Consider the following 14,076-nt stretch of genomic DNA (forward strand, 5'->3'; position numbering starts at 1 on the left):
GTAAATGAGATCAGAAGACTATATCACCAACTCCTATAACAAAATAAATAAATAAATAAATTGTTTTAAATAAGAAAAAGTCACAAAAGTAACTAGTGTTTGTCAAATCACTGCTTTCCATTTTTTTCCAAACACCTCTAGGCTGATACTCTGAGACAAAAATGTATAACATCATGTATGGAGAAGAAGAAAAAAAGGAGACGCACACCATCACCAAAATATCATCCCAACTGTGAACCATGGTGGATGGAGCATTGTGAGAACAAAATGATGCAACTAGACATTAACCTAAAGTCAGTAGGGGAGAGCGGGGTAAGTTGTCACACGGGTAAGTTGTCACTGTTCATAACTCCAACACTAGAGGCTCTATCTCAAAAATGAAATAGCCACTTTGTGTGACTTCTTCTTCTATAGTCAACCTCCTGTTCACATGTGGTCAAAACTGCTCTAATCTGAGGTGAGCACATCTTTTTTATTTTTTTGACCTAAAAGGAAAAATAAATCACTTTAAATTTTCTTCAGTACAACTTTGTTAGGTATAGATGTTACAAATTATTATTTTACACAAAATAGAGGAGACATTAACGTGTCTTTTGATACTTCAGCTGATGTGCTATGTTGAGCTAACCCTGACATTTAGCCAAAATTAGCATAAATGTCAGTTTGGGGCAAGTTGTCTCATTAACTTTGGGGCAAGTCGTCACATGTGACAACTTGCCCCAGTACAAATACATGCTCCAAAAAATTGTGATATTGTAATTCATTTGTATTTGTAATAAGGTTTTTGAAGAAAGGAAGGAGAGGCAGGAATTAAGGAAGGAAGGAAGAAAGTAAGATGGTTCGAAATTATCAACGAAAGACAGAGCGTGGCAGAACACCACCTGACATTATGTTAAAGGCAGTCAGGCAGTTAAAGATGCAGAACAAATCAATCAGAAGTACAGCAAAGGATTTTGACATAAATTACCGTACTCTAACTCGGTATTGTCAAAAGATTACCAGAGAAGAAATTGAAAGTCAGACAGCCATGCCAACAACAATGGTTGGTTATACAACGCCAAGGAAGATTTTTTCCCCTGATTTGGAAAAGCAGCTTGTTGAGTATATTACTAGGTCAGCTGACATTTATTTTGGTCTGTCACCAAGTGAGGTCAGAAAGCTTGCCTACCAGTTTGCTGTGGCACACGAACTGAAGTTTGTGCCTTTGTGGGCAGAAAAAGAAAAGGCCAGCAAAGAGTGGTTTACAGGCTTTTTAAAGCGGCATACAACATTGTCACTGAGAAAGCCAGAAGCAACTAGCCTTGCCAGGGCAAGTAGCTTCAACAGAGAGAATGTCAATGCTTTCTTTGACAACTTAGAGAAAGTGTTATGCAAATATGAGTTTGGACCAGGAGACATTTGGAATGTTGATGAAACTGGGGTCACCACTGTACATAAACCAGACAAAGTGTTGGCCAGACGTGGATTCAAACAAGTAGGGTCATTGACCTCTGCTGAAAGGGGAACCCTTGTCACACTGGCCTGTACTGTCTCAGCCATAGGGAATAGTTTACCTCCATACTTTATTTTCCCGCGTGTCCACTTCCGTGACCATTTCCTGATCAACGGGCCACCCGACAGCAAAGGAGGGGCAAATTCCTCTGGATGGATGAAAGACACACACTTTGTTGAATTCCTGCAACATTTCAATGAACATACAAAGTGTTCAAAGGAGAAGCCCTGTTTACTCCTTTTGGACAACCACGAGTCTCATCTGTCCATTGATGGACTCAATTATGCCAAAGCAAATGGCATAATCATGCTGTCATTCCCACCCCACTGCTCACATCGGCTCCAACCATTAGACAGGTCTGTCTACGGGCCACTAAAGAGGCACATCAACAGCACATGTGATGCCTGGATGAGGAACAACCCTGGGAAGACAATGTCTATTTATGGTAAATGGCCTGCATTTGTATAGCGCTTTTCTAGTCCCTAAGGACCCCAAAGTGCTTCACACTACATTCAGTCATTCACCCATTCACACACCCATTCACACACTGGCGATGGCAAGCTACATTGTAGCCACAGCTGCCCTGGGGCGCACTGACAGAGGCAAGGCTGCCGGACACTGGCGCCACCGGGCCCTCTGACCACCACCAGTAGGCAAACATGGGGTTAGTATCTTGCCCAAGGATATTTGGCATGCAGCCAGGAGGCAGCCTGGGATCGAACCACCGACTTTCTGATTAGTGGCTGACCTGCTCTGCCACCTGAGCTACAGCCACCCCTTTTATAACATTCCTGGGATTGTGGCAATTGCATATCCTCTGGCTGCAACCCCATTGAACATTCAGGCTGGTTTTAGGTAGAGATGGCACGATACCACTTTTTTATGTCCGATACCGATACCGATATCATAAATTTGGATATCTGCCGATACCGATATGAATCCGATATAGTGTTTTTTAATCAACAAAACTGTTTTTTAAATATCTTGCTGCATTTTGTATAAGTTCATACTCAAATTTAAAACAACAACTACACTAAAGCTATTCTGTTATACCTGTATGCAAAAAAAAATATTTCATAGTTCAGCAATACTGATCAATCTAATAAACTTAAACCTACACCATCCTCCCTATTCTGGTATTTTAAAGAGTACTTAGCATATATATTAAGCAACCTAACTAATAGGGTTCCAACTCCCAGCAACAATAAAAATAAATAAATAAAAAATAGGGAACCACCCCTCACGCTCCACCTCATGATGCTTAATCGACGTAATCAACCTTAATTTGATGCAGTGTGAAAAAAAAATGCACAGAAATCAATTATTTTTCAAGAAATATTAAATAGATTCAACATCTTTCTTCAACAAAATTGCAGACTGCACAGATGGTACCTTCCCAAAGGAAAAAGTACTATAGCTTACTAGGGTATATATATTAGACTTAATAGTTACTATATACAGTAATTGACTTCTATTCATTTTACATCAAATTAAAACTTTGGGTGTCAGATAATTATTTATTAAAAGCTAGACATTTTAAATGAGAATAAGAAAGAAAAGTATGTCTTTGTGCCCCCTTTTCCCTGTTCATGCCCTATCGGCCCCCCTGGCTAAACTTTGCTAGATCCGCCCCTGCACAGTTACCAGCGTCAGCTACGTAGAAAAAGATCCTCGAGTAGAAAGTAATATTAAATACATTCTAACAATAGCTGATCAAGCTTAAACGTGCTGCTGTTGTTCAGCCGCTGGTTTCCTCTTTCTGGTGCAAAGTGGGCCAAAAGCAAACTAGAGTCATGGACTCGCGACAGAAAAGCCGATCAGCTGATCGTTAAGCAGTTTCATGATTGAAGTAGCAGCAGGAGAGGCAGTCGCTCCATATATCGTTTGTTAAGCTTAACGCAGGAATGCTTTACAAACATTCAGAGATGGACTTACACACTTGCTTTACTTCTCTCGGGGATAACTTTATCGGAGATGAAATGCCGGGTTGCTAGCGAAGCTCCACATGCTATCCAGACCACCGACAGGTCCCGCATGCCACAGCCGCTCTATCACGTGATGCATACTGCTCCGACGTGCTAACGTTCTGAGGTGAGTTACGGGGTGTTGCAAGTTTTGTGAGGTGCTTTCGTGATATTTAATGGATCGGATTACATTTTTTATTTTTCTCCGATATCCGATCCAGTAATTTAGGTCAGTATCGGACCGATACCGATACGTAATATCGGATCGGTCCATCTCTAGTTTTAGGGTGGCTGGGATTCAACCTTACAACAGAAATGTATTTCTGGAAGCCGAGTTTGCACCATCCTACGTCACAGATCGCCCTATTCCGGACCCTGCCCTGCCAGGCCCCAGCACCAACTCTGCACTGCCAGGCCCCAGCACCAACTCTGCACTGCTAGGCCCCAGCACCAACTCTGAACTGCCAAGCTCCAGCACCATCTCTATCACGAGCTCACCCTTACCCAGCACTGCAATTACTGACAGGGGACTACCAACTCCAGAGGACATCCGGCCATATCCAAAAGCTGGCCGCCGAAAACCATCCAGCAAAGGAAGAAAACGACGCAAATCAGCAATTCTAACCGACACGCCAGTGAAGCAGCAACTAGAAAAAGAAAAGAATAAGGCTGAATCTAGCAAAAAGCTGTTTCAAAAGAGAGGGACGCGAGGGGGGAAAACATCTGGACCTATGAAGAACAACGCAGCTAAAAGAAGAAAAATAATTCAAGAGTCATCATCAGATGATGAAGAGTGCTTCTGCCTTGTCTGTGTGGAGCCATTTTCAAACAGTCGTCCAAAAGAGACCTGGGTAAAATGTGTAAAATGCAACAAATGGGCCCATGATGCTTGCACCTCAGGCCAGGCAATTTATGTGTGCCAGAATTGTGACTCTGAAGTTGAGTCTGATTAATCAGAAATAGGGCATCTGTTTTGTTCAGAGGATAAACATGTTAAGTAAAGCAAGTTATTTGCAGCATTCCATTCAGTTATGATGGATTTATGTGCAAGCCAGAGAACATTTGAGTTTAAAGTTCAAACTAAAGTTTTCTTTCTACTTAATGTTTTGATTAAAATGTGTATTGGATTGAAATAATTGTTTTTTTTCCAAATTCTCTTGGCATAATTGTTCAAATTTCCAGTTTTGGTTTGAATTTAACAATTAAAATCAATGATCACAATTAAGTATTTGTGTTCTTATTTTAAGATAATCTAGTGTGACAACTTACCTGCCGATGGGGCAAATTGTCACAAGTGCACATTCTCCATTCAACAGTCTACAACTCCGTAATGAGATAAGATATGAAAATGTAATGAATACATCATATGTGCCCGAGACTTCCTTCTTTCATTTGGTGAAACATTTATTACGTTGTGATGTATGGTGCTCAGTAAAAGTTAGTCAGTGTGAAAAGTGTGACAACTTACCCCGCTCTCCCCTACCCTGATTTTAACTGACTGACATATTCTGCACATGAAGGTTGTTCAGCTAAGACAGGCCGTAATGGGAATGGCCCCAAGATCCTCCTCATTGTTGTGGAAATATCTACAGGAAGTGTCTGATTGAGGTTGTTGCTGCTAAAGGAGGTTCTACCACCGACTAAAGTTAATTTTCCCCTTTCAGGCCTGTACTGTTAGTAATAGCTCAATGTGTTCAGTGAAGACATGAGGAGTACAGTGCTTTGTATGTTAAATGAGTAATCACACTGCTTTTGTAATTGTGACTTCCACAAAGATCAGACAGCATATTGGTGGGGGGTTAATTTACTGTGCACTCTTCAAGGTAATCCACCCTCCTTAATGCTACTACTGCCACTTGTGAGACAATAAAAGATATACTAGGGATTTGTTTTTCAAATGTAGAGTAAGAACTATATACCAGAGCTATACCTATGGCCGAGCCTAATGTATTTTAAAATCTGGAACTATATCACCACTTATCACCATCCCATCACCACTTAGTTTCATGAGGCAAGCAGAAGATATAAAGGAGGCGTCACCCTCCATTTAAAATGACTTTTGCATCACGCCTCCTAAAAGAAAAACAAAATAATGGGAAAAAAATCCCTTAAGGCATTTTGCGATGCCAAATATTGTAACACTTATAAATGATCAGCAGAGTAAGGTGAGAATTTGGAAGTTACAAATAGACAGTAGCTCAGCATTTGTAGAAACTGTGCTTAGATGCAATCAAGCCTGCTTGTATTGATGTCCAAGATACAAAATGTTTTGTGAGCAATTTTCTTAAATACTATCTGATATGAATAATACTATTACGATTTACACGGTGAAGTTCAATCCTTTAGTATTTTTTTTTTTAGGTATATACTGAAAATATATGTACGGCACATGCAACACAACAAGGTTTTTAGAAACTGACTGAAGTCTCAGAGAGTTATGACTTCAACTGCAGTCTTTACAAGCACTAGGAGGAGCAGATTAACTGCTTTATTCTTCCAGCGGTAACTGCTGTTCAAAGAACATCAACTGTATATGTAGCTCCAAGACAGAGAGGTAAAGCTAATCCATATTTGTAAACGTAACCTCAGATATATTCTGTCAGCAGTGTTGGGGAGTAACGGAATACATGTACCGCCGTTACGTATTTAAAATACAAAATATGAGTAACTGTATTCCGTTACAGTTACCGTTTAAAAAGGTGGTATTCAGAATACAGTTACTTTGTTGAAATAAATGGATTACACTGCGGTATTTTCCTGTTTCATTTTGTCGCGGGTCAGGACTGTTTGGGTTTTGTTTGACAGCTACGTTCTGTTGTTCCAGGCGGCAGCGCTACGGTTGCCATGGTTACAGGGCGACGCTCTCTCTCTCTCTCTGCGACTGTGTTTCCTGGGTGAGAGAGCGCCTTTTCGTTGTTGTTGTTGTTGTTGTTGTGCTAAGCTAACAGGCAGAATGCTACAAGCATAGCTCTGAAGAATGTAGCATCATGGGCAGTGTAGTCCGTGTTGCAGGGAGAATGGACTGCCATACACATTATGTGTCTGTGAGCGAGGAGGGAGAAAAAGGGGAGTGGAAAGGTAGGAGTTGTCATCGAGGAAAAACGGGAGCTGGAAGCATGTAAATATAATAATAACCACTGCAGCCAAGCTATTAAGACTCGACTGTACACCGTGTTCGTGTTTTCCTCCGAAAACAATAAGTTCCGTTGGAGCAGTCTTTCAACGCCTCTCTCTGTCTCTCGCAAGTAAAGTTGACCCACACAACAAAGTAAAGCTAGTTTTCGGCTACGAGCCGATAGGGACCCCGCCGTATTAGTCAGAGGTCCCTTTACTACAGTTCGGAGTCGCGGACCTTCAGTAATAGTAATAAATCACACGGCAATAGTACATTCACGTTGTTGTAAAAAGCATGATAATATATTAAGTAATCCAAAGTATTCAGAATACGTTACTGTCATTGAGTAACGTAACGGAATACGTTACAGAATACATTTTGGGGCATGTATTCTGTATTCTGTAATGGAATACATTTTAAAAGTAACCTTCCCAACACTGTCTGTCAGTAACAAACTATGACTTGCATCACCATTGGACACACAGCAGCACTCAAGATAGATTTAGCCCCCACCTTGACATCTTGCCCAACAACAGTTTGGCATGTGGAGGGGCTGGGGATCAACTATTAGCCATGCTCTAACACATGAGACCACAGATGCAATTATAGGTAGACTACTAAAGGCATATGTTACAATTTAGTGTGTGCCATAGTATTTCACTCAAAAAGAAAAATGTCAACTTCTTGGTTCTGAGTTAAAGAACTGATGAAATAATTAGGTTGGGAAAATGTGGTATACTAAGCCTCATTCTATCAATAATTCTATGAGCTATTAAAATTCAGAATCAAGTTGCAACTGCCAGAGTCATTATACTGGTAATTGGAATGACAGCACTGCAATTTCACTTCATGACCTCAGCTGACAAGACAAGACAATGCTCTTTGCTTGTTCTAGTTTACAGACACCAGGGATGTGTTTGGTATATTCTGGTATCCTCTTTTGCTGTGTTGGACTAAATCAGAGATACAGGGCTTTGAATTCCAAAACATGTACTAATATTAATTATATTTCTAGCATTATCGGCTATTGCTTAAGTTATTGTTAGTTATTGTTAAATTAAAAAGTGTAGTTTACTGGTTGAACAGGTGAACCACATGCCAGAGGGCATAAGGCTCACCTGCTGAGGCCCAGGTTCAAGTCTGCCCCAGGCTATTTCCTGTGTGTCATTCCCCCTACTTTCTCTCCCCCTTTCTTGTCTACTGTACTGTCCTGTCCCCCCAAAAGTAAAAATGCACAAAAATGAATAAAACATTTCACAAATTCCAAATCATTGACAGATTAAAATACAATTGATTCTGACCTTAGAAGAGGTTACAGAGTTTATTGGGAAAATAGATTCATGATCTCGGGTAAAACTTACAAAGCTAGACCAAAGGTTTTCTTTTGATCTGTAGTATAATAGCAGTATAATAACTGTAAAAATAAAAGAAACAAAATGTTAAGATGATTAATTCAGCTTTCCAGGAGTGCATTGGCCAGATCTAACACAAGCAACAGGAAAGCAAAGCATAAGAATTTAAGTTTGTAAGGTTTAAACTCAGAATTACCAAAAATAAAAACAATCGGTTTCATCAGAAATCAATATGACTAACTGGCTTTATGGCAAGTAGTTTAAACTTTAAAAAAAATCTCCCTTTTTCCACAGAAAGATTTATGTGCTTTGAACCCCTGGCAAAATAAAAAGAACAAGAAATTCAAATGAAAGAGTTCAAAGGCTGGGGTGATACTGAACAATAAAACCCTGTCTTTAAATGTTGATCAGTGGATTAGATTTATATCCAAACATGTTTGCACCTGTCTGCTGAGTCTGAAGTACAAAGACAAGCAGATCAGAAAAACTAAATCACTTTCTTGAGTTGAAATCTTGTGCATGTTTAAGCACACTTTTTCACGTTTCATGTGGTTTCTCTTTCCATTTAAAATCCTTTAGAAGCCAGTGCACCTGGTTTTGAATAAGCCCCCATGGCAGCAACGCAGACATTGTCTACTGACCTCGCACACTACACATCTAACACCCCAAAGAGAAACACAGGCTTGTAGACAAACAGGTAAACATCGAGGAACAAAGGCTTATAAGCTGACTTGGACAAAATAGCTGACAGGAGAAAAAATTTATGCACAAGTAATAGAGACGTGGGAAAGGACCGATTAGGTGGGAAAACCAATATGTCACAAAAAAAAGAAAAACATACCGGTACATATTAAATATAGCTGCAAGCACTGAGGAGGGGGCAAGAGGTTCAATAGGCCACTGTCACTGAGGCAACTTGATCCGGTTAATAGCCTGGATGGAAGCATGTTATGGGGACGCTTGTTGCAGCACCTCCAAATGGTCAAATCATACAATTTTCTTCACCTTTATGTCAACAAAAGGAAATTTGAAGATACTACTTCTCATCTCACAGCTTTGTGCCAAATTTGACTGGCTGGGTATCTCTGCCAATTTTGCCAAAACTTGAAAATAAATAAATAAATATAACCATGCAAATAATTTAATTTAATTAAAGTTTTGGGGGGGGGTTTGTAAAGAAAATTAAGTATTGCATGAACTGAAGTAGTGCTCTGAACTCCACTTGATCAAATGAAGCCAACGGTACATCATTGCTAAAACTCAAACATATGTTTTACCTAATAATTATGTAAAGAACTATTAGCGAAACCAATCAGACCCACTGTGGTGTGGTGAGTTTCAATCGTGAGTTTCATGAGATTTCAGTCAAACAGGAAGCAAAAATGTTTCCTTTCCTTCCCCCAAAAAAAACAAAAACAAAAACAAACAAAAAAAAAAAACATGAAGATGCACATTTCCTTGGCAGTTTTACAATTCAGTGAGACACCATCTCAACTTGGCACATGAGCTTCATCCCAGCAACAACATAGAAATCTCTTGGTCCAGACTGGGATAAGCAAAAGAACCTCTATGCTAATGATTTCTCCCAAAGCTACTTGAAGTCAGATCCTCCAGTTAAAGGAGACTTTAAAAAAAAGTCTTACAGTGTGTCTTGTGAAAGTCTAGTCTTCTCAAGAGCCATACCTGACAGGGCCTTAGAAGAAGCATAATAAGGATTCAGAAAGCTGGAAATGCTACATATCGAAGCAAGCATGTGCTCACAGTTAAAATCAACAACAGAATTACTGAAAAAGATGATTATTCATTTTTTGCAAAGTAAGACAAGTCAGAGTGACCAATCCAAGTTGAGACTGAGTAGCCTAAGTGGAGGGTTGTTGAGTTTCTTAAGTACCAACACTGTGCCAGGCTGTTATGGTGAAGGGAGACCCAAGTGTAAAATCAAAGCTGTCCATTTATCAGTTGAGCTATGTTCAGTAGTTATAAGTGCTGAGTGTTGACCAAAGAAATGAGATGAAGAATTTCAGACATGCTCTGTCAGCAGGAGGCACTGGAGCAGACCAGGACATGCTGGAGAACATCTCTTGGATGACCTGGGAACCTCAAAGTGTTCCCAGGTGGAGAGACGAAGATCTGGGTTTCTCTGCTTAAACTACGCCTCGTAGACTCGACTACTACTACTAGCTACTAGCAGCAGTAGCAGAAAATGGATGGATGCATGGATAAATGGAGGGATCGATTTTCCAGACTGAGATCTGAGTAATTATTCAGTGTATTCATCCAAAGACTGAGATGTACATCTCTGTATGTTGTTAGTAAAGTCAGATTGTGTTTGTTTCTAATTGTGCTTAAGGCAGAACTATTGGTCATTAAAAATACATTACTTTTTTTTAATTGCAAGCTTTTAATTTCAGGTAGATACATCTGGATCCTTTTACTCAGGCAGGAACCTTCCATCTAATTGTAAAGCTAGCAAGGAGTGCCCTAAATCACTGTGCCAAATTTCAAACCTTTTTTTTTTTTACCCCAAAAGAGTTAAAGGCTCGATTATACATTATTGTTTTTCTTAGACAAAGGGGAAAAAAAGTAAAGATAATATAAACTTAAGTTATACTCCGTCATATGTTGGCCTATTTTTCTTCATTTTTTGTTCATTAAAAATGGGGATTAATTCTAAAAAAGGATTCTGAAGAATACGATGAGTAAGTATCCATTATTATATAACACATTTACTAACATTAACGCTAGGTGTGTGTGTGTGTTCATGCATATACAATGGTCATCCTATGTTAGACAAAAGGGTAGGGCCCACGACATCCCCCTCTGGTCTCCTCTCCTTTGTGGAAGATAGTGTTAAATCATTAATAGGCCCACCACCGCTGTGTGTATGTATGTTTGTATGTAAGGATCCATGTGTGTAAGGGGGAGTTCTGCCTTTGGCCCCGTGGCTTCTATCACTGCAATACTGTTCACACATCACTTTTTTTGCACACACGCGCACACGCACACATATATTCACACATACACTTTTCATCTTAGGCAGTTGAAGCATCATCTTGTTCAGACTCATAAATAATTTCCTGTAGCTCAGTCTGGCCTGGAAACCTGCCTTTCACTCCATGCCATCCACTCCCCCTGTCCAACTACAACTTTCTCTCTTTCTCCCTGCCATCTCCACCCCCTTCCCCACTACACTGATCCTTCTTTCTTCATTTCTGTCAGTCCCCATTTCCTCCACCATATCGCTCTACTGACAAAACCAACAAATTGGCTCTGTGCCTTAGCTACTAAAAATATTTCATCTAAAAACGAATTAGCTATACTGATCAATATTTTTATATAAAAACTGGACCAAATCTAGCCTTATATGTGACAGAATTGTCAGCTAGTCTCATATTGTCTTCACTTTGCTTTCCTTAGGGTAAGGGATTCAATAAACCTTAAAGAAATCAATAGAGACCATCTGTCTAGATCTAAATTCACATTTTTTGACATTTAAGACAACACTGATGCCATGGGAGCAGCTCATTCTTTTATATGGGGTGCGTGTACTCTCTATTTTTGGCTATTTCATCATGGGTTAACAGGTCACCCCTGTCAAGCAAAATTCAACTTTACTCAATAGCCTGTTGTAGCTCTCTCTCCATCAACCTTCTCGCAGCTAAGCCATTAAACACTTCAATTTTTAGCTTATTTTGTTCACATGGCAGGCTTAAGCTCTTCCCATAGTTAAACAGACTGCAAAGGTCATTCAGAAATCTCTAGTTTGCTTATATTTAAACAGTTCATGTCAGATTTGTGTTGTTTTTGCCAGGCCTTTACGTGACTAACTGGAGTACAATTGCAGCCAAAACTTCTGATATTTAGTGGAACTGTTTTCTATATCCATTCAATATTTCATATGCCACTAACTGTCCCAAAAAGGAGGATGCTTTAAATCTCATGGTCAAATTCTGCATCATTTTTTTTTCTCTAAACCTACTTTTAGAAGTTGTAGAGAAAGAGCTAAGATAGAAACTTCATCTGTGCACAACCTGAAGTTAAAGCAACATCTAAACCAGATGTGGCTTTGTATTCTTCATCATGACATTTGTGATGGGGTACTTGGTAAAGTTTCCTCCTAATGACTTTTTTTGGTGCATCATCTCTGCATGGTGGAAAAATACTGCTAAAGCTTACTGCAACCACAATGAACCGCAATTTTTTTCATTTTCACAGTTTTCCTTAAGAGGACCTTATTAAAGATTTTGGAAATTATAATATGGAGGTGTTTTAATATAGCCTTAACTTGATTTATAAACATCAGTTAACTTAAAGCTCCTCAGTCAATTGCTTAGAAAGCCCATGGCAGTTCTCAACCTATTCAACACGTTTTAGTGCTTCACTGAAATTGTTAATCAAGTTTTACTGTTTAACAAGTAAAAGAAAATAAAGCAACAAAACAAGTATTTTGCCCATAGGTGCCCAAACAAGGATTTGTATCTCAAACATCCAACCATATAATGTGACCACTATCTCTCCAATAATTGTAAAACCCATGAGACAAAGTTCGCCCAAATAGACAGCTCTGTAACGTGATGACAAATATTATTCTACTGGAAAAACAGCTCGTCAGGGAAAGGGAGACTGGGAGGAGAGAGAAAATGGAGTGTGAGAGGGAGAGATGGAAAAAGAGTGAGGCAGGTTGGGTCTTAGGATGAGTGTCTGGTCCCTAAGGCTGTGTGTGAGTAGTGTGTGTTTCCATCAGCATACTCTCTCAGCTCAATAATGATAAATAAGTCAACCTTCTCTCTCCTCCCCTACACCCCTCTCCTCGCTCCTGTCACACACACACACACACACACACACACACGCACACGCACCTCTTCTCTGTTCATCTACCCCCCTACACTCCCAGTGGTAATGAAGCAACAGTAGGTACTAGCTGACAACTGTGCAGACCGGTTTCATCTATATTCATTCTGCTATAGTGGGCCACCACAGCAAGACCCTTTCTGCACCTGAGAGACAAAACAACATCCATCCATCTCCTTCTTTCCTTTTACCTGTTCACTGTATATCACTGTCTACCAAATGTGTCCCTAATCCGTGGGAAAAGGTCACCGTGTAAAAATACTAGAAAGAAAAACACTGTATATTTCTTTATGTGATGTGGGAGCATTTTCTTAATAGACATGCTTCAAAAAGCACAAGCCCATTTCTAATCTTTATTTTAGTGTTAAATCAACTACAGTCTTATAAGTTCACTTTAAAAACAAAACAAAACAGTAATTTAAACTGGCAAAGTAAGAAAAAGGGATGAAATAAGACAGAAAAAGAAAAAAGTGAAAGAAAAAATTGCAAAAAGGAAAGAAGTATCTACATTTCTACTTGTGTTTCTGCTCCATCTACTGTATATGTGTGTCTGGAGGGTCCTAATTGCTGCTGAGGTCAGACTGCTGAGCAGTAAAGGGTTGTGTTTGATGCAGGTAAGAGTGCGAATGCGCACATGTGTGTGTGTGTGTGTGTGTGTGTGTGTTCTTGTTCGTGTGTGTGTGTGTGTGTGTGTGTGTGTGTGTGTGTGTGTGTGTGTGTGTGTGTGTGTGTGTGACTGCTCTGCATGCCCTTGACTTGCAGCTGGCAAACAACGCTTTAGGCCCCCACAGCTGCCTCATCATTACAGTTCACAGGGATCCCCTGCCACACACTCTTGCGCACACACACACACACACACAGTGAGAGAGACTTAGTCACAGCTACACAGGCACAGACAAACAGACACATGCAGACATACACAGAGACACTCACCCCTTCCCGCAGGCTCCTCATTAAGCCAGTGTAGGCGGCAGCGGGAACGAACCACAGTCCCTCTGGGGAGCCTCTCTTCTTCTCCTGATAGAGAGGCATAGAAAAGAGAGGGAGAAAGGGTGAGAGAAGAGAGATGGAGGGGATACAGTAAAGGGAGGAGGGGGCAGTGGAGGAGTAGAGTGGGAGTCAGAGAAAGGCAGAGTGTAGGAGATGCGGAGTGCAGCAGAGAGGAGTTGAGGAAAGGGTAAGAAAAGGGTGCAAAAGGAGCCAGGGCATCTTTATTACTTAACTGCATTTGCAATACTCAAATTAAGACTTTTTCCATCAAAATATTTTAAAAATATAGGAACAAGGTACATGTGAGTATTT

General features: G+C 40.1%; 1 protein-coding gene across 8 annotated transcripts in view; it reads right to left on the reverse strand.

Moving 5' to 3' along the window:
* Window positions 1-14,076, reverse strand: part of ulk4 (unc-51 like kinase 4) — a 106,655-nt gene that overhangs the window by 62,137 nt on the left and 30,442 nt on the right. For all 8 annotated transcript variants that reach the window (XR_003273893.1, XM_026185486.1, XM_026185487.1 and 5 more), the window contains one exon: window positions 13,708-13,791. Coding sequence is in view for 7 of the 8 variants with exons in the window: in XM_026185486.1 (XP_026041271.1) it covers window positions 13,708-13,791 (84 nt within the window). In the remaining variant the exon portion in view is untranslated. The remainder of the gene's footprint in view (window positions 1-13,707; window positions 13,792-14,076) is intronic.

The sequence above is a fragment of the Astatotilapia calliptera genome, chromosome 11, assembly GCF_900246225.1.
Source record: "Astatotilapia calliptera chromosome 11, fAstCal1.2, whole genome shotgun sequence".
In the NCBI taxonomy this organism is placed as follows: domain Eukaryota; kingdom Metazoa; phylum Chordata; class Actinopteri; order Cichliformes; family Cichlidae; genus Astatotilapia; species Astatotilapia calliptera.